This window comes from Macaca fascicularis, chromosome 16 (assembly GCF_037993035.2).
Source record: "Macaca fascicularis isolate 582-1 chromosome 16, T2T-MFA8v1.1".
Classification (NCBI taxonomy): Eukaryota; Metazoa; Chordata; class Mammalia; order Primates; family Cercopithecidae; genus Macaca; species Macaca fascicularis.
In genome coordinates, this window is record NC_088390.1 from 18781871 (window position 1) to 18804738 (window position 22868).

The following is a 22868-nucleotide window of genomic DNA, read 5'->3' on the forward strand; positions in this document are numbered from 1 at the left end:
GAAAAATGTTGGAATAGGCCGGGCGCACTGGCTCATGCCTGTAATCCCAGCACTTTGGGAGGCTGAGGTGGGTGGATCACCTGAGGTCAGAAGTTCAAGACCAGCCTGGCCAACAAGGTGAAACCCTGTCTCTACTAAAAATACAAAAATTAGCCAGGCGTGGTGGTGCATGCCTGTAATTCCAGCTACTTGGGAGGCTGAGGCAGGAGAATTGATCGAACCCAGGAGGCGGAGGTTGCAGTGACTCGAGATCGCGCCATTGCACGCTAGCCTGGGTGACAGAGTAAGACTGCGTCTCGAAAAAATTAAATAAATAAAAAGAAAAATGTTGGAATAGGTAATGGTGATGCATGCACAGCATTGTGAAGGTGCTGGAAGCGACAGACTTGTACACTTTAAAGGGATTAAAATGACAGATGTTAAGTTCTCCCTCGATAATGATAAAAACATTATGTTAGTGTTCTCCCTCGATAATGATTTAAAAAAAAAAAAAAAAGAATAGGCGGGCCAGGCGTGGTGGCTCACGTCTGTAATCTCAGCACTTTGGGAGGCTGAGACAGGCAGATCACGAGGTCAGGAGATCGAGACCATCCTGGCTAACACGGTCTCTACTAAAACTACAAATAAAAAATTAGCTGGGCGTGGTGGTGGGCGCCTGTAGTCCCAACTATTTGGGAGGCTGAGGCTGGAGAATGGTGTGAACCCGGGAAGTGGAGCTTGCAGTGAGCCCAGTGCAGTGCCACTGCACTCCAACCTGGGCGACAGAGCAAGACAGAGCGAGACTTCGTCTCAAAAAAAAAAAAAAAAAAGAAAAGAGAAAGAAAAGAGGCTTCTGGGATTGAAGGGCCTCAGCGGCCCCAGCATCTGAAGATTCCTCAGTTCCCTGGGCTCCTTGGACCTCCTGCAGTGACGTGGTGAGGGGAGACCCTGTGTCGGTCACCAGAGGAGCGGGGTGGCGGGGGGGTGGGGGCAGATACTACCGTGTCATGTGGTGGCACAGCCACGAGCCCAGCAGGGCCAGGGAGGCCCAGAAGAGGGAGGAGCCAAGGAAGCCTTCACAGAGACAGTGATGTTTCAGTTCCATCTTGAAGGATAAGTACCAGTTCACCAAGCAGACTGAGAGGTAGGGGGACTTGAGGACACCCAGGGAGGAACTGGGGGCAGCAGGAACTAGAGCTGGGTGGGGGCAGGGCTAGGTTCCAGGGCCCCTGGTGCCGAGCCCAAGGCCTTGCATTCAATCTCTGGAGCAGTAAAGGCCGTTGAAGGTAAGTTTGAAACAGGCGTGTCATGTCCAGGGTTAGGCTTTTAGGGTGTTCTGACATTCTGTGCATGGCGGGCAGATTCAAAAGAATAAGACTGGAGGCCGGTGATCCGTCCCTCTCCGCCCGTGCTGGGCGCCTGGTCTGCATCGGTTCCGTTACCTCCCAGCAGCCCTTCCCGGCTGCCTTCACTTCCCTCCACTCTGTTACTCTGCTGGCTGAGCTCCGGGTTCTCCCATCCAGGTGCCCGCTTGACCACTCCCCCCGAGGGCCTGAGGCTGGACAGTCCAACCTCCATCACTGCCCGCCCAAACCCACCCTCTCCCCAAGCTCCCTGGGCTTGGCTGGGACCCCAGGGGCTGAGGGGGGCAGTCATTCATTCCCACTGAATACCTGTCATGAGCCATGCTGGGTGTTAGAGTTTAATATTAAAAGGGCAGATTCAAGAGCTGGACAATTTGGGTTCAAAGTCCTCCCCTGTCTCTTAGTTGCTGTGTGACCTCGAGCAAGTTCCTCTCTTTCTCTGTGCCTCAGATTTTCCATCCTTCAAAGAGTTGGGAGAGTTGAGGGTGGACCATGCGTGCACACATGGGACCGCTCAGTAGGCGTCCGTAACCGTGGTAAAGATGAGGCTGTGGGCTGGCCCCTGGGGTCCCAGCCGAGCCCACTGAGCTTTGGGAGGTGGGGGGGTGGATGGGGAGTGATGGAGGGTGGATTCTCAAACCTGAAGCCCTCAAGGGGAGTAGTCAAGAGGGTACCTGGATGTGAGAACGTGGTACTCGGCCAGCAGAGCAGCGGCGTGGAGGGAAGTGAAGGTCACCTGGAAGGGCTGCTGGGAGGTGACCAACCAACGCAGATGCAGGTGCCCAGGACAGGTGGGCAGGTGAGCATTCAGGAAATGGTTGTCCAGGACCCACCACCCTTCACAAAGCACCTGGCAACACTGTCCTTGAGCCTCCCTATCAGTGGCAGGAACCTGCCTGACCTGGCTGGTGAGGGGAGCCCAGGCAGCGTCGGGGGCACCCCTGGGGGTCAGCTTGCTGGTCTAAACCAAGGCCAAGGTCAGAGGTCTTACAAAAAAGCCCAACCCACACCAGAGCGTAAAAAGTGATAACTTGGGCCAGACACAGTGGCTCACGCCTGTAATCCCAGCACTTTGGAAGGCTGCTTGAACCCAGGAGTTTGAGAACAGCCTGGGTAACATGGTGAGACCCTGTCTCTACAAAAAAACACAAAACTTTGCTGGCTATGGTGGTGCATGCTTGTGGTCCCAGCTACTTGGGGGGCTGAGGTAGGAGGATCGCTTGAGCCCAGGAGGCTGAGACTGTGATTGCACCACTGCACTCCAGCCTGAGCAATAGAGCCAGACCTTGTCTCAAAAAAAAAAAAAAAAAAAAAAAAAAAGTGATAATTCTCCTTTCTCCTCTCCTTAGCAGTTTGGTGTGTGTCCTTCAAAACACTGTGACTGTTCAGCACCTTACATTGTACATAATGAGAGGATAAACATGGATATAGATCTATATTCTGTAGCTTGCTTTTTTCACTTACAAGTATATCATCCTTGGCCGGGTGCGGTGGCTCAAGCCTGTAATCCCAGCACTTTGGGAGGCTGAGACGGGCGGATCATGAAGTCATCGAGACCATCCTGGCTAACACGGTGAAACCCCATCTCTACTAAAAAATACAAAAAACTAGCCGGGCGAGGTGGCGGGCGCCTGTAGTCCCAGCTACTTGGGAGGCTGAGGCAGGAGAATGGCGTAAACCTGGGAGGCAGAGCTTGCAGTGAGCCGAGATCCGGCCACTGCACTCCAGCCTGGGCGACAGAGCGAGACTCCGTCTCAAAACAAAACAAAACAAAACAAAACAAAAAAACAAGTATATCATCCTTCCATGCCATTATATAAAGCCACCTCATCTTTTCAATGGTCATGGTGTTGCATGGTTTGGAGGTCTCATAATTCACTCACCACCTTCTCTGGGTGGTTATGTAGGAAATTTCCAAACTTTTTGGCTGCCCTGGGCACCCTTGCCCTTGCAGCTTGGGACTGTTGGGGAGTGTTTCCATCAGGGCAGACAGGCAGACAATACTTAGCAGGAATAAATGATCAGTCTTGTGCTTATTGCAAAAGCAGGAGCAACAGATAAGCTGGAACTAGACCTGGCAGGCAGGCAGAGAGAGGCCCTGGAGGGGTTCGCTGCAAGCTGCCACAGATGACCGTGGGCTCCCTTCACTCACGTGCGGTCCGTTCCAGTGCTGCCCAGCTCATCCCACGGTTGGTCACGCCTTGGTCACAATTCTGAAACACTTAAGAAAGAAACTCATGAACTCATAGATGTCCCCCATACACAAGATACAAATGGCTCCAGTCATCCCGCTTAGGCTCCGCTGACCCCTCCACGTCCCGTTCCTGGTTCTTATGAGTCTGAGGGACTTCTTCTGGGAATGGAAGCGGCTTAGAGGGGGGTGGTACGGATGACTTCTCAGCTAGAACGGTCTCCATCTTTCTTGGGGTGAGTGAAAAGGTGACCCTGCTGGGTCAGGTGGGGTGGGAATGTGGGTGTGATTGGGTTCCAGGTGGCATTTCATCTTCCGCAGACATGGCTGGGCTTGTTTGGTACTTCTCCCTCCATGTCCTCCGCCACCACCCTCCTCCTGTTCCCGTCCTTCAACAAATCAGTCTCAGGCCCTTAAGAGCACCTTTGGCCGGGCGCGGTGGCTCAAGCCTGTAATCCCAGCACTTTGGGAGGCCGAGACAGGTGGATCACAAAGTCAGGAGATCGAGACCATCCTGGCTAACATGGTGAAACCCCGTCTCTACTAAAAAATACAAAAAACTAGCTGGGCGAGGTGGCGGGCGCCTGTAGTCCCAGCTACTCGGGAGGTTGAGGCAGGAGAAGGGCGTGAACCCGGGAGGCGGAGCTTGCAGTGAGCTGAGATCTGGCCACTGCACTCCAGCCTGGGTGACAGAGCAAGACTCCGTCTCAAAAAAAAAAAAAAAAAGAGCACCTTTACTGGTGCTTTCTTTCCCCAGGCATTTTTTTCTCTTTTTTCATTGTTTTTTTTTTTTCCCTTTAAACTCAGGGGCAAAAATCCCTAGGACTTTTGATCCAAAGACGGCAATTATCACTAAGTGGTTTATTTCCTTCTGAGACCTAGCCAAGGCTCTCAGAGCCAATGCTGCTGGTACAACTACTCTATCTTAATGAGATAGGTTGGATAAGTGTGGATCCTTCCAGCTGGGTCCTTCTGATCAGTGCAAAGCAGTCTTTTATTTTATAACACATTTCGAGCAATGGCTTGGGAAGTAAACACCATCTGAGACTGGCTGGCCGGAGGCAAAGGGAGATGGCAGGCAGTTGAGCCTGCCTGTGGGTTCTCTCAGCAGTGACTTCCTTTTTCCCTTCCTTCTTCTACCTAGCCCTGTATGTGAGGGGATTAACTGGGTTTTTTTGTTGTTGTTGTTTGTTTTGTGAGATGGTGTCTCCCTCTGTCACCCAGGCTGGAGTGCAATGGCGCAATCTTGGTTTGCTGCAACCTCTACCTCCTGAGTTCAAGCAATTCTCCTGTCTCAGCCTCCCAAGTAGCTGGGATTACAGGCACGTACGACCATGCCCGGCTAATTTTTGTAATTTTAGTAGAGACGGGGTTTCGCCATGTTGGCCAGGCTGGTCTCAAACTCCTGACCTCAGGCGATGCACCCGCCTTGGCCTCCTAAAGGCATGAGCCCCCCAAAAGCATGAGCCACTGCGCCTGGCCGAGGTGATTAATTTTTACCTGCACCTCAGGGTTATCCAGTAACAGGCTGGCTGGGTTTGCAGGCCAGCGTGTTCCTGGTGGCAGTCGCTCACTCATTAACACTTCTGGAAGTGTTGCTTGTCTGGTTAAACTGCAAATGCTTTGCAAAGTCATGTCACTGAGCAGAGGTGTGAGACTGCCAGCCAGCCCTGCTGTGTACACTGATAGAATTAGTGAGCAAGCATCCCACTCTGATGGAATCCAAATGGAACTGTCACTGTCACTGCGGTGGAGACGGTGGGGCCACATCTGCACTGAAACCTGCTCTGTGTCTTCAACGGCTGTGTAACAGCGGATGGCCATTTCTTTGAGTGGGATGAGACATTGCCTACTCGGCGTGGCTGCTGGGAGCGTGAAATGGGATCATGTGCAGAACAGCCACGCATGGTCCTTGGTGTTTGATAGACATTGGGTCCCTCTGTGGTCCCAAGCAGACACTGGGGGCAGGGGCAGAATGGATGATCAAGTTGAGGGGCTTGGGGCTGTTTCACCGGTCTAGAAAAAGACAGCAGAAACGTTGGCAGCAGGACTTTATTGTGCAACACAGGGCTGTCTCTGAGCCTGAGCTGTGTTGGCTGGAAGTGAGCCATAATGCAGGTGTCACCCTCCTAAGCCTTGCTCAGTCCACTCACAGCCCGATGGCCAAGGGAGGACATGGCTGCCCACCACGGCAGTGTCTTCAGAGGTAAGGCATTCGTCCCGACGCTCTATGCTTCTTATACAAATTAGATATAGCTGAAGCCACCCATTAAGCAACCCAGCCTTTCTGGGACTATTTGGTTTGCTCCTGGGTCCACTAAACACAGTTAATTTTCCCCAAGCCCCCTCCGAGTTCAAGGATGTGGGGAAAAGAAAGAGATCAGCCTGTTACTGTGTCTATATAGAAAGAAGTAGACATAAGAGACTCCATTTTGTTCTGTATTTGAGATGTTGTTAATCTGTGACCCTACCCCTAACCTTGTCCTTGCAAGAGACATGTGCTGTGGTAACTCAAGGTTTAATGGATTTTGGGCGTGCAGGGTGCGTCTTTGTTCCTAGAAAAGCTAGGTATTGTCCAAGGTTTATCCCCATGTGATAGGATGAAACAATGCTGCTAAAAGGATTTTCCTTTAAACTTATTCATGTCACAGAGATCCTTGTTCTTACGTCTTACTGCTGATTTCCTCCCTAAAAAGGATTCTATTGTCCTGCCACTCCCTTATCTTTAAGATGGTAAAGATAATTATCTATAAATACTAAGGGAACTCAGAGGCCGGTGCCGGCGTGGGTCCTCTGTAAGCTGAGCGCCGGTCCCCTGGGCCCCCGCTTTTCTTTCTCTATACTTTGTCTCCGTGTCTTATTTCTTTTCTCAAGTCTCTCGTTCCACCTCGCCCACAGGTGTGGAGGGGCAGGCCACCCCTTCAAAGGAGGCTCCCTCCCCTCCTCCTCCCACTCGCTTCTCCCAGCCTCCCTGACTCCTACACTCTGAGATCTGCTCCCCACTATGGGATGAGGAAGCCGAACGGCATGGTGACGCAGCTGCCCTGCACGCAGCCACACCATGGGCTGGAGATGCCACTGTCCGCTCGGTTTAATGATCAATTAGCTCCCTGCCAGGAAGTCCTTTCTGACCTGGTTTGCCCCTCAGTCCCTCGGGCTTGGACCTAGTGCCTGCGGCAGGACAGCCATGGCCGCCAACTCCACCAGCGACCTCCATGCTCCCGGGACGCAGCTAAGCGTGGCTGACATCATTGTCATCACCGTGTATTTTGCTCTGAATGTGGCCGTGGGCATATGGGTAAGGGGAACTGTGGTGGTGGCGGCCAACTGGGCTCTCAGGGCGGGTGCTTGGGATGGGAACCGGGGTCCAGCATGTCCCTATGGTGTCAGCATTGGTCCCACCTGGTGGCCTGGTGATCCTGTGGTCCTCCTCCCAGCCTGGGGCAGATTTGCTTGGAGACCTTGACCAAGCCCCTTTCTCTAGTTGGGTAATGGCATCTCCGTCTGTAAAGTGAGGAGAAGGAAGGTCTCTGGAACAGGTAACTGGGCTTTTGTGCTGCTGCCCAGTTGGAGTCCTTGGGTGTGGCCATCAGCCTCCTGGTCCCAGTCTCCATGGTGTCAGTGACTCCCATCTGCTTGAACAACAGGCTCCCAGGGATTCCCTGGCTGCACCCAGAACTGCTGGATCAGAATCCGGAGGAAGGGAGGGCCCTGGGAGCTAGGGGTCTTTATTTTTAACAAGCTCCCTGGGACTCACATCCTGTGGCCTAGCTCTAGATCATAAGCCGGTTCTTTCTCCTTTCGTAAGAGTGAGAAGTGAGCAGTGATCTGACCCCACGCACAGATTCCAGGCGCAGCGGGGCCCTTGGAGACAGGCTGTCTCATGTGCCGATGGAGAAGCCAAGGCTCTGGCCCTGCGGCAAGGGAAGAGCTCCCCTTTGGTCTATCATGGAAGCCTTCCTGAGGGAAGGTGGCCACAGCCTGGTCCAGGTCACCTGCTCCACGCTTAGTGCCTGGAGGTTGGGCTCCACTTCCTTAGTCCCAGAGGTCCCCAGGCTGGCATCCCTGAGCCCTGACAGTCTCCTGGGGAGAATGAGTACTCCTTCTTCTTTTTTTTTTTTTTAACTGAGACGGAGTCTAGCACTGTCACCCGGGTAGGAGTACAGTGGTGCTATCTTGGCTCACTGCAACCTCCACCTCCTGGGTTCCAACAATTCTCCCGTCTCAGCCTCCCAAGTAGCTGGGATTACAGGCGTCCACCACCACGCCCAGGTAATTTTTTGTATTTTTAGTAGATACAGGGTTTCACCATGTTGGCCAGGCTGGTCTTGAACTCCTGACCTCAGGATTTGACCACCTTGGCCTCTCAAAGTGCTGGCATTACAGGCGAGAGCCACCGCACCCGGCCGAGTATCCCTTCTTATCTACCATAACCCCTGGCCTAAGCACGAAGGCCTGGCAAACAGGAGACTGGTCACGTCCCCTTAGTTTTTTGGGCCTCAGTGTTCTGATCTGTGACATGGAGACACCACCTACCTGGGGTGAGGTCTGCTATCAAGAGGCCCGCACAGGACCAGACCTTGCTGCTGCCATTGGTTCTACAGTGGTAGTGGTGGTGGTGGTGGTGGTGGTGGTTGTAGCAGTGGTGATTATAATAGTAGCAGCCGCAGTCATTAAAATTAATTATCACAGGTTGGATTTCAAAAATCTAAATCCCAAAATCTGAAACATTTTTAGAACATCAACATGATGCTCAAAGCAAATGCTCATTGGAGCATCTCAGATTTTAGATGTTTGGGTTGGGGATGCTTAACGGGCAGGTATTCTGCAAATATCCCCAAATCTGAAAGAGTCTGAAATTCAAAACTCTTCTGGTTCCAAATATTTCGGATAAGGGCTCCTCAACCTGTATGTGATTAAATATTAACTTACAAGTAGCCCAGTGCTGGCCATCGGCAAAGCCGAGTTCAAGTCTCGGCTCTGCTCTGTGTACTTAAGTCACTTAACCTCTGTGGTCTTCAGTTTCCTCAAACACGCAATGTGGGTTTCTGTGCAGCCCACATCTCAGGGCTGTTCCAAGGAGCAAGGGGCCAATAGAAGTGAAAATCTGTTGCAAACTGTAATGTGCTATATTCCTGTGAGAGTTGGTGGCTAGAATTCAGTGGAAGAGGTGCCCACGTGGGGCAGAACAGTCAGTGGAGGGTTTCTGGATGAGGGGAGGTAAGGGCCAGGTAAGATCTGAGAGGGAAAGAGGAGGGGAGACAAGGCTGTCCTGGCTAGCACAGGTGGGGTATTTCGTCAGAAGTGCACGTCTAAGAAAGATGTTCTGGGCACCTGAGGCCAGGCCCTTTGTAGCACAGTGACTTGGGTCACCAGCCCTTGTTGCCCATGACCCACCTCTCCTAGCTCAGCCTTGCTGTTTGCAGGTTGGTGCCCCTGGCAGTAGGGCTGTAGGATTTCTGCCCTGTCCCTCCAAGCAGGCCAGGCTGGCCCGGTGGGGAGTGGCTAGCCAGAGAGCAGTGAGCACATCCAGAAAAGATCAGAACCAGACAGGGAGGATGCTGGAGCTGCATCCCACAGGGAGAAGCAGACAGAGCAAGCCAGGCAGGTGCAGCCCTGCAAAGATGTTTAGATGGTGGGCCTGGGAGAGTCTGCGGCGGGAGCCTTTAAGGAAGAAATGTTCCTGGAGGAGGGGACTTTGAGCTGAGCCTTTGCATTCATTAAAATATCTGTTAACAAGTGACAGAAAACTACTTTCAAATGAGCTCGAAGATTATAGGAAATGTAGGGCGGGCGCAGTGGCTCACTCCTGTAATTCCAGCACTTTGGAAGGCTGAGGCGGGCGGATCACGAGGGCAGGAGCTCGAGACCAGCCTGGCCAGCATGATGAAACCCCATCTCTACTAATAATGCAAAAATTAGTCGGGTGCCTGTAATCCCAGCTACTCGGGAAGCTGAGGCAGGAGAATCGCTTGAAACCAGAAGGCAGAGGTTGCAGTGAGCTGAAATCACACCACTGCACTCCAGCGTGAGCAAAAGAGTGAAAGTTTGTCTCAAAAAAAAAAAAAAAAAAAAAGAATACAGGAAATGTAATTGCGTCCAGCAACAGAAAGGGCTTCAGGTGCAGTATGATCCAGGTTCACAGCATTATTAAGGATACGGCTACACCTCACTGTGGTTCTCTTAGCCTCCATCCATGTGTAGCTCTGTCCTAAGCCAGCTCCCCTCATTTCCTGATGTGAAATGACCAGCCCAGTGATTGAGCCTGAGTTAAAATCCAGGCTGCGCCACTTGCTAGATGGGTATGTTTTCATCTCTGACACCATCAGGTTCCTCATTGGTAACATGGCACCTACTTCGTAAGAGCTGTTGTGAGGACTAAGAACTCCACACAGCTCAAGCAGTTGAAGCCAACTCTGGCATAGGGGGTCCTTGGGGAGCCTTAAATGGGTACATGTGGCCCCCAACAACTGCCAGCAGCCCCCAGAGCCCTGGATATAAGAAGGCAACTGACAATGCCCACTATAGGCTTGAAAGATGAGAAGTGTCAGGAAAAAGCACTGGCCGTAACCATAGATGCTCTGAAGTTGTGCAGTGCACCCCGTACACATCTGGATATGGCCATCCGGGCCAAGATGGTGAGCCTTCAGACTATGCTACATGTAGTATGGCAAGATCACAGCACACAAAGAGAAAGTGGTGGGAGCTGGAGCTGGAGCTGGAGCTGGAGAGAAACATTCAGGAGCCACATCAAAAGTTCTGAACTGGGTGTGGTGGTGTCCACGTGGTTCCTGCTACTCAGGAAGCTGAGACGGGGAGACCACATGAGCCCAGGAGTTCAAGACCAGCCTGGGCAACATAATGAGACCCTGTCTTAAAAAAAAAAAAAAATAGGCCAGGCGCGGTGGCTCATGCCTGTAATCCCAGCACTTTGGGAGATCGAGGCAGGCGGATCACCTGAGGTTGGGAGTTCGAGACCAGCCTGACCAACATGGAGAAACTCTGTCTCCACTAAAAATACAAAATTAGCTAGGCGTGGTGGCACATGCCTGTAATCCCAGCTATTAGGGAGGCTAAGGCAGGAGAATCACTTGAACCCAGGAGGCAGAGGTTGCAGTGAGCCAAGATCGTGCCATTGCACTCCAGCCTGGGCAACGAGAGCGAAACTCGGTCTCAAAAATAAATACATAAATACATAAATAAATAATAGATAAATAAAACTTTGAATGGTGAGTCCATACAATGAAGCCTAATCATCTTGAGTATAGGGCAGGGCAATTAATGCGGGAAGAAAGAGACCTGCATATTGATGGATATATTTTGTGATCCAGCCTTATGTATGTTCTGAAAAGAAATATAAAATCTATGTCTAAATACCTGTCCTGTGCCCCTCTTTTCAAATTCTTCTGTTTTTTCCTTTTTTCTTTCTTTTTTCTTTTTTTTCTTTTTTGAGACACAGTCTTGCTCTGCAGCCCAGGCTGGAGGGCAGTGGCGCCATTGCGGCTCACTGCAGCCTTGACTTCCTGGGCTCAAGTGATCCTCCTACCTCAGCCTCTCGAGTAGCTGGGGTTACAAGCATGCACCACCATGTCCAACTAATTTTAAAACTTTTTATAGAGACAGAGTCCCACTATGTTGCCCAGGCTGGTCTTGAATCCCTGGCTTGAGCAACCCTCCTTTGTTGGCCTCCCAAAGTATTGAGATTACAGGCATGAGCCACCATGCCCAGATGATTTAACTTCAATTTCTCCCATCCAAATAGCACTAAGGAGGGGCTTGAAAAATCCATGTACCAGCCAGGCGCAGTGGCTCATGCCTGTAATCCCAGCACTTTGGGAGACCTAGGCGGGCGGATCACGAAGTCAGAAGATTGAGACCATCCTGGCCAACATGGTGAAACCCTGTCTCTACTAAAAATACAAAAAATTAGCCGGGCGTGGTGGCGGGCGCCTGTGGTCCCAGCTACTCGGGAGGCTGAGGCAGGAGAATGGTGTGAACCCAGGAGGCGGAGCTTGAAGTGAGCCGAGATCACCCCACTGCACTCCAGCCTGGGCGACAGTGCAAGACTCCGTCTCAAAAAAAAAAAGAAAAGAAAAATCCATGTACTCACTGACCCTTATCGAACACTTACCAGATGCCAGGCACCATTCTCAGCATGCTACATGTATTAACCCACTAAAGCTCATAAAAACCCTCTGAGCGTTGGGAAGCCAACGCAGGTGGATCACATGAGGTCAGGAATTAGAGACCAGCCTGGCCAACATAGCGAAACCCCCTCTCTACCAAAAACACAAAAAATTAGCCAGGTGTGGTGGTGTGCACCTGTAATCCTAGCTACTCTGGAGGCTGAGGCAGGAGAATCGCTCAAACCCCGGAGGTGAACATCGCAGTGAGCTGAGATCCTGTCACTGCATTCCAGCCTGGGTGATGGAGTGAAACTCTGTCAAAAAACAAAACAAAACAAAATTCATGAAGGAAGAACTTCTTAGGACCATGTTACAGAGGAAGAAACCAAGGCACATGCGTTCAGTAACTTGCCCAAGGTAACATGGCCAGGAAGCAGAGAAGACAGGATTTTACTCCCAGACATTCTGATTGCAGATTTTTTTATTCCATCTACATGGAGGACAAAATTCTACACTCCCCCGAAACCAAAGGCATGTGGGAATACGTGGGTAAGGAACTGACTGCTTCTGTTCTTTTTATAAAAGTTGAGATGAAATTTACATAATATACAATTCATCATTTTAACAATTTTAATTTGTTTATTTATTTAGAGACGGAGTCTCACTCTGTCACCAGGCTGGAGTGCAGTGGCGCAGTCTCGGCTCACTGCAACCTCCACCTCCCGGGTTCAAGCAATTCTCCTGCCTCAGCCTCCCGAGTAGCTGGGACTACAGGCGCCTGCCACCTCGCCCAGCTAATTTTTGTGTTTTTAGTAAAGACAGGGTTTCACCATGTTGGCCAGGATGGTCTCGATCTCAACCTCGTGATCCATCCACCTCGGCCTCCCATAGTGCTGGGATTACAGGCGTGAGACACCGTGCCTGCCCATTTTAACCATTTTAAAGTGTGCAATTCATGGCATTTCGTACATTTGCAATGTTGGGCAACCATTACCTGTAGCTAGCTCCAAAACATTTTCATCACTCCAAATGGATACCCTGTCCCCATAAGCAGTCAAGCACCGTTCTTCCTGCCCCCCAGCCCCTGGCAACCACTCATCTGTTTTCTATCTCTATAAATGTGGCTGTTCTGAACATTTCATATAAATGGAATCATACAGTTCGTGGCCTTTTGTGTCTGTCTCTGTTGATGAAGCATCGTGTTGTCAAGGTCCATCCAAGTTGGGCATGCATCAGAGCTTCATTCCCAAGATATCTGTTGTTGTTTTTTGAGATAGGATTTCACTCTGTTGCTCAGGCTGGAGTGCAGTGGCACAGTCACTACTCACTGCATCATCCACCTCCTGGGCTCAAGTGATTCTCCCACCTCAGCCTCCTAAGTAGCTGGGGCCACAGGCGTGTGCCACCACACCCTGCGTTTTTTTTAGACCTAGGGTCTCACTATGTTGCCCAGTCTGGTCTCAAACTGTTCGGCTCAAGTGATCTACTTGCCTCAGCCTCCCAAAGTGCTGGGATTACAGGTATGAGCTACGGCACCCAGCAGAACTTCATTCCTATTGAAGACTGAATAATATTCCTTTATATAGGATACACCACATTTTGTTTATTTACTCATCAGTCAACAGAAATGTTGGTTGTTTTCACTTTTGGCTATCATGAATAATGCTGCTATGAACGTTCGTGTACAAGTTTTTGAGTGGATGTGTATTTTCAGTTCTCTTGGACATGCACCTAGGAGTGGAACTTCTGGGTCATATGGTGATTCTGTGCGTAACTTTTTGAGGAGCTGCCACGCCGTTTCTGCAGCAGCAGTCCCATTCTACTTCCCACCAGCAGTGCACGGGCTTCCAACTTCTGTCTCGTCTTTCTCTTCTTGCAGTCCTCTTGTCGGGCCAGCAGGAACACGGTGAATGGCTACTTCCTAGCAGGCCGGGACATGACGTGGTGGCCGGTGAGTGCACCCTGACTTCTCACACACCCCATTTTGTCCGTGGAGCTGTGTCTGATCTCTAGGTCACCTGGCACTTGCATCTCTGAGCCAGTCCAATTCAGTGGAACAGGCCGGAGGCGGGCAGGAGGTCCCCAAGTGAGGGGCATAGGTCTGAGCTGCTAGAAATTGTGTAAGGGGCAGGGGCTTTGGAGTGTGAAACTTACATCCACTCCTTAGCTGTGCAGCTAGTCATGGGTAGAACTCACACCCTGGGCTCCTCATCCATGAGGTGAGGCTAGGATGCCGCTTAGGTTTGTGAGGATGAAGGAGAAGCTGTCAGGCCCAGGATGGGGCCGGTGCAGGGAGCCTGCCTCTGATGCGTTTCCCTTTCTCTCCTCCAGATCGGAGCCTCCCTCTTCGCCAGCAGCGAGGGCTCTGGCCTCTTCATTGGACTGGCAGGCTCAGGCGCGGCAGGAGGTCTGGCCGTGGCAGGCTTCGAGTGGAATGTGAGTCCTGGAGGACGGGCAGCCTGTGGGAGAGCCAGGGCACAAGGTGCGGCCACAGCCCTGGAGGGGGGCAGCTCCCAGTGGCTGGTGTCAGCCCATGTCCAGGTGGGCTCTGGGCCAAATCCTGTCTTCAGAATACCAAGGTGCTGGATGGCATGACTGGCAGGGAGCTGTGGGCCTTTCCCCAGACTCAGAGAGGGGAAGAAGCCACCCAGGATCTCATGGCAAGTCAGGAGGGGCGGGGGGAAGCCAGGCCACCAGATGGCTCTGTCTGCTGTGTCTCTGGAGCAGAGCTGTGGGAGCTGCACCTGCAGTCCTCACCTGCCTCTGTCCCCACAGGCCACGTACGTGCTGCTGGCACTGGCGTGGGTGTTTGTGCCCATCTACATCTCCTCAGAGGTGAGTCTACTCATGAGGCCTCCAACCGGGGGGCTGGGCCTTGGTCCAAGTTGATGGTAGTAATGGACAGGACCACCGTGGCCTCACATCAGGACTTGGTGAACTCTTAGGGCTGGGTTTGCTATTAGCCCAACTAACATTTGTATCAACCCACTAAGGTGGGTCCCCTTGGACCTCAGCCTGGGTGCTGTGTTGGCTGGTTTCCATGGCCCTGAGTGCTGCATCTCAGGAACAATGTCCCATCCAGCAGGGCACATAGGCTGCACACCTGGGCCATGCACCTGGTTTGCACACCTGGCCCACACACCTGGGTGGCATACCTGGGCTGTACACCTGGGTGGCATGCCTGAATGGCACACCTGGCTGCACCATCCTCGACTCTGCCCACTCCTTCAGCCCTGGCCATGCAGCCACTAAGTCCAGTCAACTCCACTTCCCAGATGTCTCTCAGCCTGTCCCCAGCTCTGCCCCTCACAGCCATCTCCCTCATCCAGCCTCATCATAGTGCACCTGGATTTGTCAAAACAGCCTCTAAACTTGTCCCTCTGTCTCCAGCCACGGCCCCTCCAATCCATTCCTCGTCTCGGCCCTAAAGAGCCAGTCTTGGGATCTCAGCCTGCCACTCCCCTGCCTGGCACCCTCGGGACGCAGCTGGAGCAGCCTGGGCTTCAAGGCCGGGTGCGGAGGCTGTAAGGGGTCAGTGCCTGGGCCTTGCCCTTGAGAGGCTCACAGCTGCTTTGTGGCGGTGGGAGAGGCAGAGTGACTGAGACAGGCCCTGTCTGGAGCGCTGGGCATCATCTGGGGGATGCTTAGCCCCTACCCATGTGCCTCCCCAGATCGTCACCTTACCTGAGTACATTCAGAAGCGCTATGGAGGCCAGCGGATCCGCATGTACCTGTCTGTCCTGTCCCTGCTACTGTCTGTCTTCACCAAGATATCGGTGAGCTGCCCCCCGCTCCCTGCTGGCATAGCCTGGAAACACCCTCAATCTGTGAGCCCCTCAAGTGGACCTGACGTCTTCTCATTCATCTCTGCCTTGTTTCACAGCTGGGCAGACTGAGGCCCAGAGAGGGGCAATGACTTACCTGGGGTCACGCAGCGAGTCTGGACAGGTGGTCCAGAGCTCCCTAGTCAGGGACAGAACACAACCTGCTGACTTCTGCTCTGACGCAGGGTGTTAGGATGGTCTGAGGTCAGCACTGGGGCCGACACGGGGGTGAGCCAGGACCTCCCACTAGGGGGCGCCAAAAGCCCACGTGGTCTTGGCCCTGTCTGGTCTGCACTGAGCTGACCTGCCTCTCGCCCCAAGGCTGGTGGGCTCCATCACTGACACCTATCCTTGGGGGCCTGGCCCTGCCCCATTGGCATATTAAGAGGAGGAACACACCTTGAATGTCAGAAGCATAGAGCTCATCTTGTCCAAGCCTCTGACTTTACAGAGAGGGAAACTAAGGCCCAGGGAGGGGAAGATTATCCCAACCCTCCTGGTGACCTTGTGGCAACACCAGGCCTTTCGCTCTCACTCCAAGTCCCTGGGGGCAGCCAGCTTCATCCAGCCCCAGGCTTCTGAAGGGGCTTGAGTCCTGGGGCTGCCTGATTCTGAGGGGGCCGACACTAGCCCCTGAGACCCCCAAGGGTCCCTGTGCCTGGGGCTCCTCCCTTGTAAGGAGGGGCAGCTGACCCTGTCTCCCAGGGTTCCTGTGAGGCCGGTGAGGGCTGCTGTGTCTGTGGGAAGTGCTCTGTGAGGCCCGGCTTTCCCTCAGAGGCAAACGGCCTCCTGGGCCGTCTTCATTCAGCTCTGGGACTAGGAAACCCCAGAAGAGGCATCGATTTAGTGGAGGGAATGCAGGCGCAGGAGAGGTAGAGGCCTCGCTGGCCAACCAGGAGCTGTGGGCAGGATTACCTGGAAAGAGGACCCTGAAAGGGTCCATCCAGAGCCCCCACTGGGCCTCCATCTGCACTGGCGTTGCTGGGTGACTCTGAGGGGGTTCCCAGAGTGTCTCATCCTTCTTGTGGGCAGGTCTCAGGGGTGGCCAGCAGCAAACCCTGGGCCACAGTCTTCGCCAGATGCCCTTGGTGTACTCTAGGAGGTTTGCTTTCTCTGGGAGCCCTTTAGAGTCCGGAGGGACTTGGCCTTGGCCTGCCCTTAAGGCTGAGTTTAGAGTTTTCCACTCATATTCTCCCTTCCTCTCCCACATTTCTTGATCTCCACCCCACCCCATGCCAGCCACCTCCCTGGAAGCCAGAGATACAGAAATAAACAAGACCTGGCCCCGGCCTGCCAGGGGCTCGCACTGCAGTGAGAAATAGATGGATGCATGGGACAGGCATGAAGCTCAGAAGAGGACACAGTGGGGCTTGCTGGGGGTGGCATTTAAGTTGGGCTCTGATGGAAACAGGGATGCCGATGGGGGACAGGAGCAAATGACAGAGAGGTGAGAAGAGGCAGGATGTGTCTCGGGGTGGTCGGGTCTGGAGCCCTAGACTGTAGGGATCACTAAGTCAGACACCTCTGGGGACCAGATAAAGAACAGTGTGGGGAGAAGCTGGGAGTGAGTAACAGGCAGTAGTGGGGACAAAAGCAAACCAGAGAACATGCCTCAGCATTCACACACGACAGGCCCGTTGCCACGTTTGCCTCTTAGCTGCCAGCTTTCAGCGTCTGGCCTGCAGTGAGAGAGGAGGTGAGGGAGGTTTAATTGTAAGAGGTTGAAGTATCCAGGGAGCCCAAGTGGAACAGGGGTGGTGTTTTAAGTAGGATAGTGACATGGTCGTGTTTGTACTTTGTGCTCTCTGGAATCTTCCAGAGGGTGGACTGGAGGGGAGAGAGACAAGAGGAGGCCAGGCCTGTGAGGAGGCCCCAGGTAGGTCTGGTGAGGGAGGGAGGCTGAGCCGCGGGCACAGGGTTTCACCCTGCTGGCTTCTCTGCGGTGGAGCTTATACCTCACACTCGGAGGGTCCTGAAAGTGGATGGCTTGGGCGGGACTTCTAGAAAGGCAGAGGGGGCCTGCACGGTGGCTGGCGCCTGTAATCCTAGCACTTTGGGAGGCTGAGGCGGGCGGATTGCCTGAGCTCAGGAGTTAAAGACTAGCCCGGGCAACACGGTGAAACTCCATCTCTACTAAAATGCACAAAATTAGCCACATGTAGTGACGTGTGCCTGTAGTCCCAGCTACTCAGGAGGCTGAGGCAGGAGAACTACTTGAACTGGGGAGGTGGAGGTTACAGTGAGCTGAGTCTCCAAAAAAAAAAAAAAAAAAAAGCAGAAGGAAGAGCTCAGTGAAGTGAGAGGATCTTAGGGACAATCTTGTCCGGCTCTCCGAGTTTACAGATGACACAACTGAGGTCCAGGTCACAGCGAGTCAGGCAGGGACTACTGTTAGAACCCAGGCCTGTGCCTCCCAGCCAAGAGGCCCAACCTCGGCCCTGCTGCCCTGAAGCAGCCAGGACATGGCCCTTCAAACTCCACTTTGTGATGGGAGTGATTCAGTGTACCCAACTATAAAGCAGTGAGCACCCACTCACATCAAGGCTGGGCTTCAGAACCAATGCTGGGGCTGCCTGGATGAAGCAGAGGACGAAGCTTGAGGAACGCTAATTGCTGGGCTTGGCTGCAAGAGGACTGGTACCCTGGCTGTTTGAAGTGCACGCGCCCAGGCGGTCCCCAGAGGTCCTGACCTCACTGGGCTGTGCCCCAGGAATGCCTCATGTGTCTGCGCGTCCAGCACCTGTCCCAGCCGCTGCCTGTGTAGACAGAGATCTTAGGGTGCCTGCTGCCATCCCTCAGGCAGGGGCACTGGCCCACAGGAGGACCCGCGATGGCAGGACATGGAGAATCACCACCCTGACCCTCAGACGAAGGGACCCAAATCCAGCTCCATCACTGTGGGGCTCTAGCCAGTCATTTAGCCTCTGGAACCGGGCGCGATGTCCCACGCCACTTGCAGTAAAGGTCCTCCACGGGGTCGCTTTGCGCCCTCACTGACCTCACCCCTCCCTCGCCCTGTTGCCCCCACCCGCTCCAGCCACACTGGCCTCTGCGCTTCCATGGACACACCAGGCATGTTCCTACCTCGAGGCCTTTGCATTTGCTGTGGCCTCTGCCTGGAACCTTCTGCCTGGATATCCACGTGGCTCCCTCATGTCCCTCAAGTTTTTCCATTCCCTCCATCTTCACCCCCGTCCCCGCGGGCCAGCCCCCTACCTCGCTCTACCCCCATGGGCCGGGAATGCCTGCTGGCTGTGTGCTCTGTTGGTTCCCTTGCTCACTGGCACATCCCCAGGGCGGCCCGCATGCCTCGTGGGTCTAGGTGAGAGAATCTGTGCCAGGGGTCAGCTCGTTTTTTCTGCAAAGGGCCCGAGAGGAAATATTTTCAGCTTCACAGACCACATGGTCTCTGTCCTCACTCCTCAGCTCTGCCCCTGGGGCCTGAAAGTGCCTGCAGACGATACTGCAAGGCATGACTGGGCCTGGCCTGCGGGTTCTGGGCTGCCACTCCCTGCCCTATGGAAAGCGCCTACTTACTGTGCACCTACTGTGTGCCAGGCCCTGGGTGAGCCCCCCACAGCCATAGATGCTTTCTAGACATCTAGACGGGGTAAGGAAACAGACCAAGGAAATCATAAGAAACGGTAAAAGTGTGTGATAAAAGAAGTAAGCACGGTAGGGGGGTGGGGCAGAAATGGGGAGACAGGATCAGGGATTGGGCTCACTGGAGACAGCGCAGTCTGGGGTGGAAATGCCAGCCTTGCTGCAGCCTCAGGGAAAGAGCTTGGCAAGTCCAGGAGCAGGAAGCTGGTGGGGCTGGGGCTGCGTAGGGATATGGAGGGGTAGCGATGACCAAGAGCAGAGAGGCAGTGGGGACCACTCAGAGCCTCTGGACAGGGCCTCTGCCGGGTGGGGGTGCACCTTACTCCTGGAATGGTAGAAATGCAGAACCTGGCCGGGCGCAGTGGCTCACACCTGTAATCCCAGCACTTTGGGAGGCCAAGCTGGGGGATCACCTGAGGTCAGGAGTTCGAGACCAGCCTGGCCAACATGGTGAAACCCTGTTTCTACTAAAAATACAAAAAGTTAGCCAGGCGTGGTGGCACACACCTGTAATCCCAGCTACTAGGGAGGCTGAGGCAGGAGAATCATTTGAACCTGGGAGGCAGAGGTTTTTTTAAAAACAAAAACAAAAACAAAACAGAAATGCAGAGCCCCAGGTTTTCCTTGCACAAGCCAAGTGCAGGAGGGACCAGTGAGGGGCTGGCAAGGGGACTGGGCCTAGGATGGGGTCAGTAGAGGTTTCGGGGAGTGGGTATGTGTTTTGGAGAGGGAATCCACAGTAGCGGCCTGTGGGTCAGAGGCGGGGAGTGTGGCAAGGGGGAGCCCCGGAGGACGATGATGGCCTCCATGGAAATGGGCAAGGCTCAGGGGCAGAGGACACCAAAAAGATTTGGGAGAAATCATAGTCAACTCCTACTGCCAGTGCAGGGCTCAGCCCAGCTTCTCTGCTGTCCCCCCAAGGATGGGAGATACAAGTTCCATGTGGGGGCCGGGCGCGGTGGCTCAAGCCTGTAATCCCAGCACTTTGGGAGGCCGAGACGGGCGGATCACGAGGTCAGGAGATCAAGACCATCCTGGCTAACACAGTGAAACCCCATCTCTACTAAAAATACAAAAAACTAGCCGGGTTGGCCGGGCGCGGTGGCTCAAGCCTGTAATCCCAGCACTTTGGGAGGCCGAGACGGGTGGATCACGAGGTCAGGAGATCGAGACCATCCTGGCTAACATGGTGAAACCCCGTCTCTACTAAAAAAAAAATACAAAAAAACTAGCCGGGCGATGTGGCAGACGCCTGTAGTCCCAGCTACTCGGGAGGCTGAGGCAGGAGAATGGCGTGAACCCGGGAGGCGAAACTTGCAGTGAGCTGAGATCCGGCCGCTGCACTCCAGCCTGGGCGACAGAGTGAGACTCTGTCTCAAAAAAAAAAAAAAAAAAAAAAGTTCCATGTGGGAAGGTAGCCAAGAGGGGGCAGGGCAGGGGCCCAGGACAGGGCAGCTGGAGCACCAGGGCCGGTCTCCAGCCTTCTTCGGCCTCAGACATGTCCTGGAGTGAACGGTTTCCATCGACTGGGAGATGGAGTGAGGCTCCTTCATGCACATGGGGAGCTTGGGGTTCTCAGCTGTGCAGAGCCCACCAGATCAGCCCCATCCTGCACCACATGGCCCACACGTCCTCTCTCAGCCTTGCTCCCTCCTTGTGTATGGGGCTTCCGCCCTTGCAAGCCCCCAGTGATGGCTAGATGGTGCCAGGAGAGGAGTGGCCTTCTGCCAACAGCGTGCGCTCTCTGGGAGGGCCCCTGCCATGAGGTTCCTCCCCAGGACCTTGAAGGCCCCGGGGTCAGCCAGCAGGAAGGGCACGTCCTTGGGGCCACCTCTTAGGACGGTGGGACTTTGACAGAGTCATTTCACTTCTCCATGCCCAGGTGCTCCCCACGGTGGAGTGGAGGGGATTATCACACCCACCGGGTAGGATGGGGGAGACCTGAAAGACATCAGGGCGGCATGTGGCCCAGAGGCACATTTGTCACTTGTCAAAAGTGGCCAGTCAGCAGGGCATCCTGGGGGACAGCCAGGGCCGTGAAGGACCGGCAGGGTTTCTGGGTACAAGATGAAGGGAGGAGCTGTGGGGGTCCTGCGTGGGGAGGAAGGAGCAGGGAGGTGGACAGGACACTTTGTGCAGGGTGAGTGTGGGGCCACATCACAGGAGCAGGCGGGCGCCTCTGAACAGAGCTGGGAGTGGACCAGTAGCTCCAGCCCCATGGGTGGCGGCCTAGAGTGAGGTCCTGGTTTGACCTGTGCCCCAGGAGTGGCCCTTCCTCGGGATGCTGTTCCCGGGTGCAGTCTTGTTGATTTTGTTCTCAGTGTTTTGCCTCCGTGGGCAAGTTCCTCTGCCCTTCGGGCCTTGACCTCCCCATCTGTGCCTTCTAGGAGCTGGAATAGACTCTGGGCTGGGCGCGGTGGCTCACACCTGTAATCTCAGCACTTTGGGAGGCCGAGGTGGGTGGATCACCTGAGGTCAGGAGTTCGAGACCAGCCTGGCCAACATGGCAAAACCCCATCTCTACAAAAATACAAAATTAGGCCGGGCGTGGTGGCTCAAGCCTGTAATCCCAGCACTTTGGGAGGCCGAGACGGGTGGATCACGAGGTCAGGAGATCGAGACCATCCTGGCGAACACCGTGAAACCCCGTCTCTACTAAAAAATACAAAAAACTAGCCGGGCGAGGTGGCGGGCGCCTGTAGTCCCAGCTACTCGGGAGGCTGAGGCAGGAGAATGGCGTAAACCTGGGAGGCGGAGCTTGCAGTGAGCTGAGATCCGGCCACTGCACTCCAGACCGGGCTACAGAGCGAGACTCCGCCTCAAAAAAAAAAAAAAAAATACAAAATTAGCCGGGCGTGATGACGCACACCTGTAGTCCCAGCTACTCAGGAGGCTGAGGCAGGAGAATCGCTTGAATCTGGGAGGCAGAGGTTGCAGTGAGCCGAGATCGCGCCACTGCACTCCAGCCTAGGCGATAGAGCAAGACTCCGTCTCAAAATTAAAAAAGGCTGCAGTTGCTCCTGGGTCACTGGGGAGGGAGGCACAGAGGAGAGTTGGCTATCTCAGATGGTCCCAGGGGCCATCCCGTGCCAAGATGAGGGGGTGGAGGGGCTGCAGGGTGCCGGCAGGTATGGAGGGGCTGGGTGGCTGGCTATGTGTGCTCCACACCCACTTCCCCATGTCACAGATCAGGGGCACTGAGGTTTAGGGGGTAAAGTGGCCTGCTCAAAGCCATGCGGCTGGGACACAGCAGACCAGGGACACAGAGCCAGGGCTGTGTGGCTCTTGGCGTCTGTCAGGCTGAAGCTTGCCCAGGCCCACAGAGAAGAGTGCTCAGGCTGCAGGAGGGGTTGGATAGGGCTAGGTGTTGTCTGACTTCCTCACCCGGGGGCTGCCTGGGAGTTACAGGCAACTGCACACCTACTGGGCCTCTAGCAGCAGCAGCAGCAGCAGCAAACCTTCACTGGATGCCATGTAGGGTCCAGTCTATAGGGGAGACAGCAGTGAAAGGCCCACCACACACCCTTGCTCCTGCCGTTCCTGCACCTGCGGGACTTCTCTTCAGTCTTTGGGGCCTGCCGCCGTGGAAGGAAGGGCAGGAAGGAGGGAGGCAGGCAGGAGGGAGGGTGCATGAACAATAAACTCAAGGAGCAGAGGGGCTGGCATGGCTGTGTTTTGAACGATGAGAAGCAGAGGCTGGGATGTTCCAGGGCAGAGGGAATCTGGTGAGCCGGTGAGCAAAGACCTGGAGGCAGCTAAGTTCTGGGCATGGGATGAAGGG

The 22868-nt window shown here is 54.1% G+C and overlaps 1 protein-coding gene across 5 annotated transcripts in view; it reads left to right on the forward strand.

Annotated features, from left to right (window-relative positions):
- The first annotated feature begins 5154 nt into the window (after nucleotides 1-5154).
- The window catches only part of SLC5A10 (solute carrier family 5 member 10), a 71586-nt gene continuing 53872 nt past the window's right edge, over nucleotides 5155-22868 (forward strand). For 2 of the 5 annotated variants that reach the window (XR_012425347.1, XM_005583089.5), the window contains exons 1-5: nucleotides 6681-6832; nucleotides 13540-13611; nucleotides 13992-14096; nucleotides 14436-14495; nucleotides 15332-15436. Coding sequence is in view for 3 of the 5 variants with exons in the window: in XM_005583089.5 (XP_005583146.1) it covers nucleotides 6722-6832; nucleotides 13540-13611; nucleotides 13992-14096; nucleotides 14436-14495; nucleotides 15332-15436 (453 nt within the window). In the remaining 2 variants the exon portion in view is untranslated. Of the gene's footprint in view, nucleotides 5741-6680; nucleotides 6833-13539; nucleotides 13612-13991; nucleotides 14143-14435; nucleotides 14496-15331; nucleotides 15437-22868 lie in introns of those variants that run through there. The other 3 variants (XM_065532858.2, XM_015437749.4, XM_074018737.1) reach the window with 3 other exon arrangements.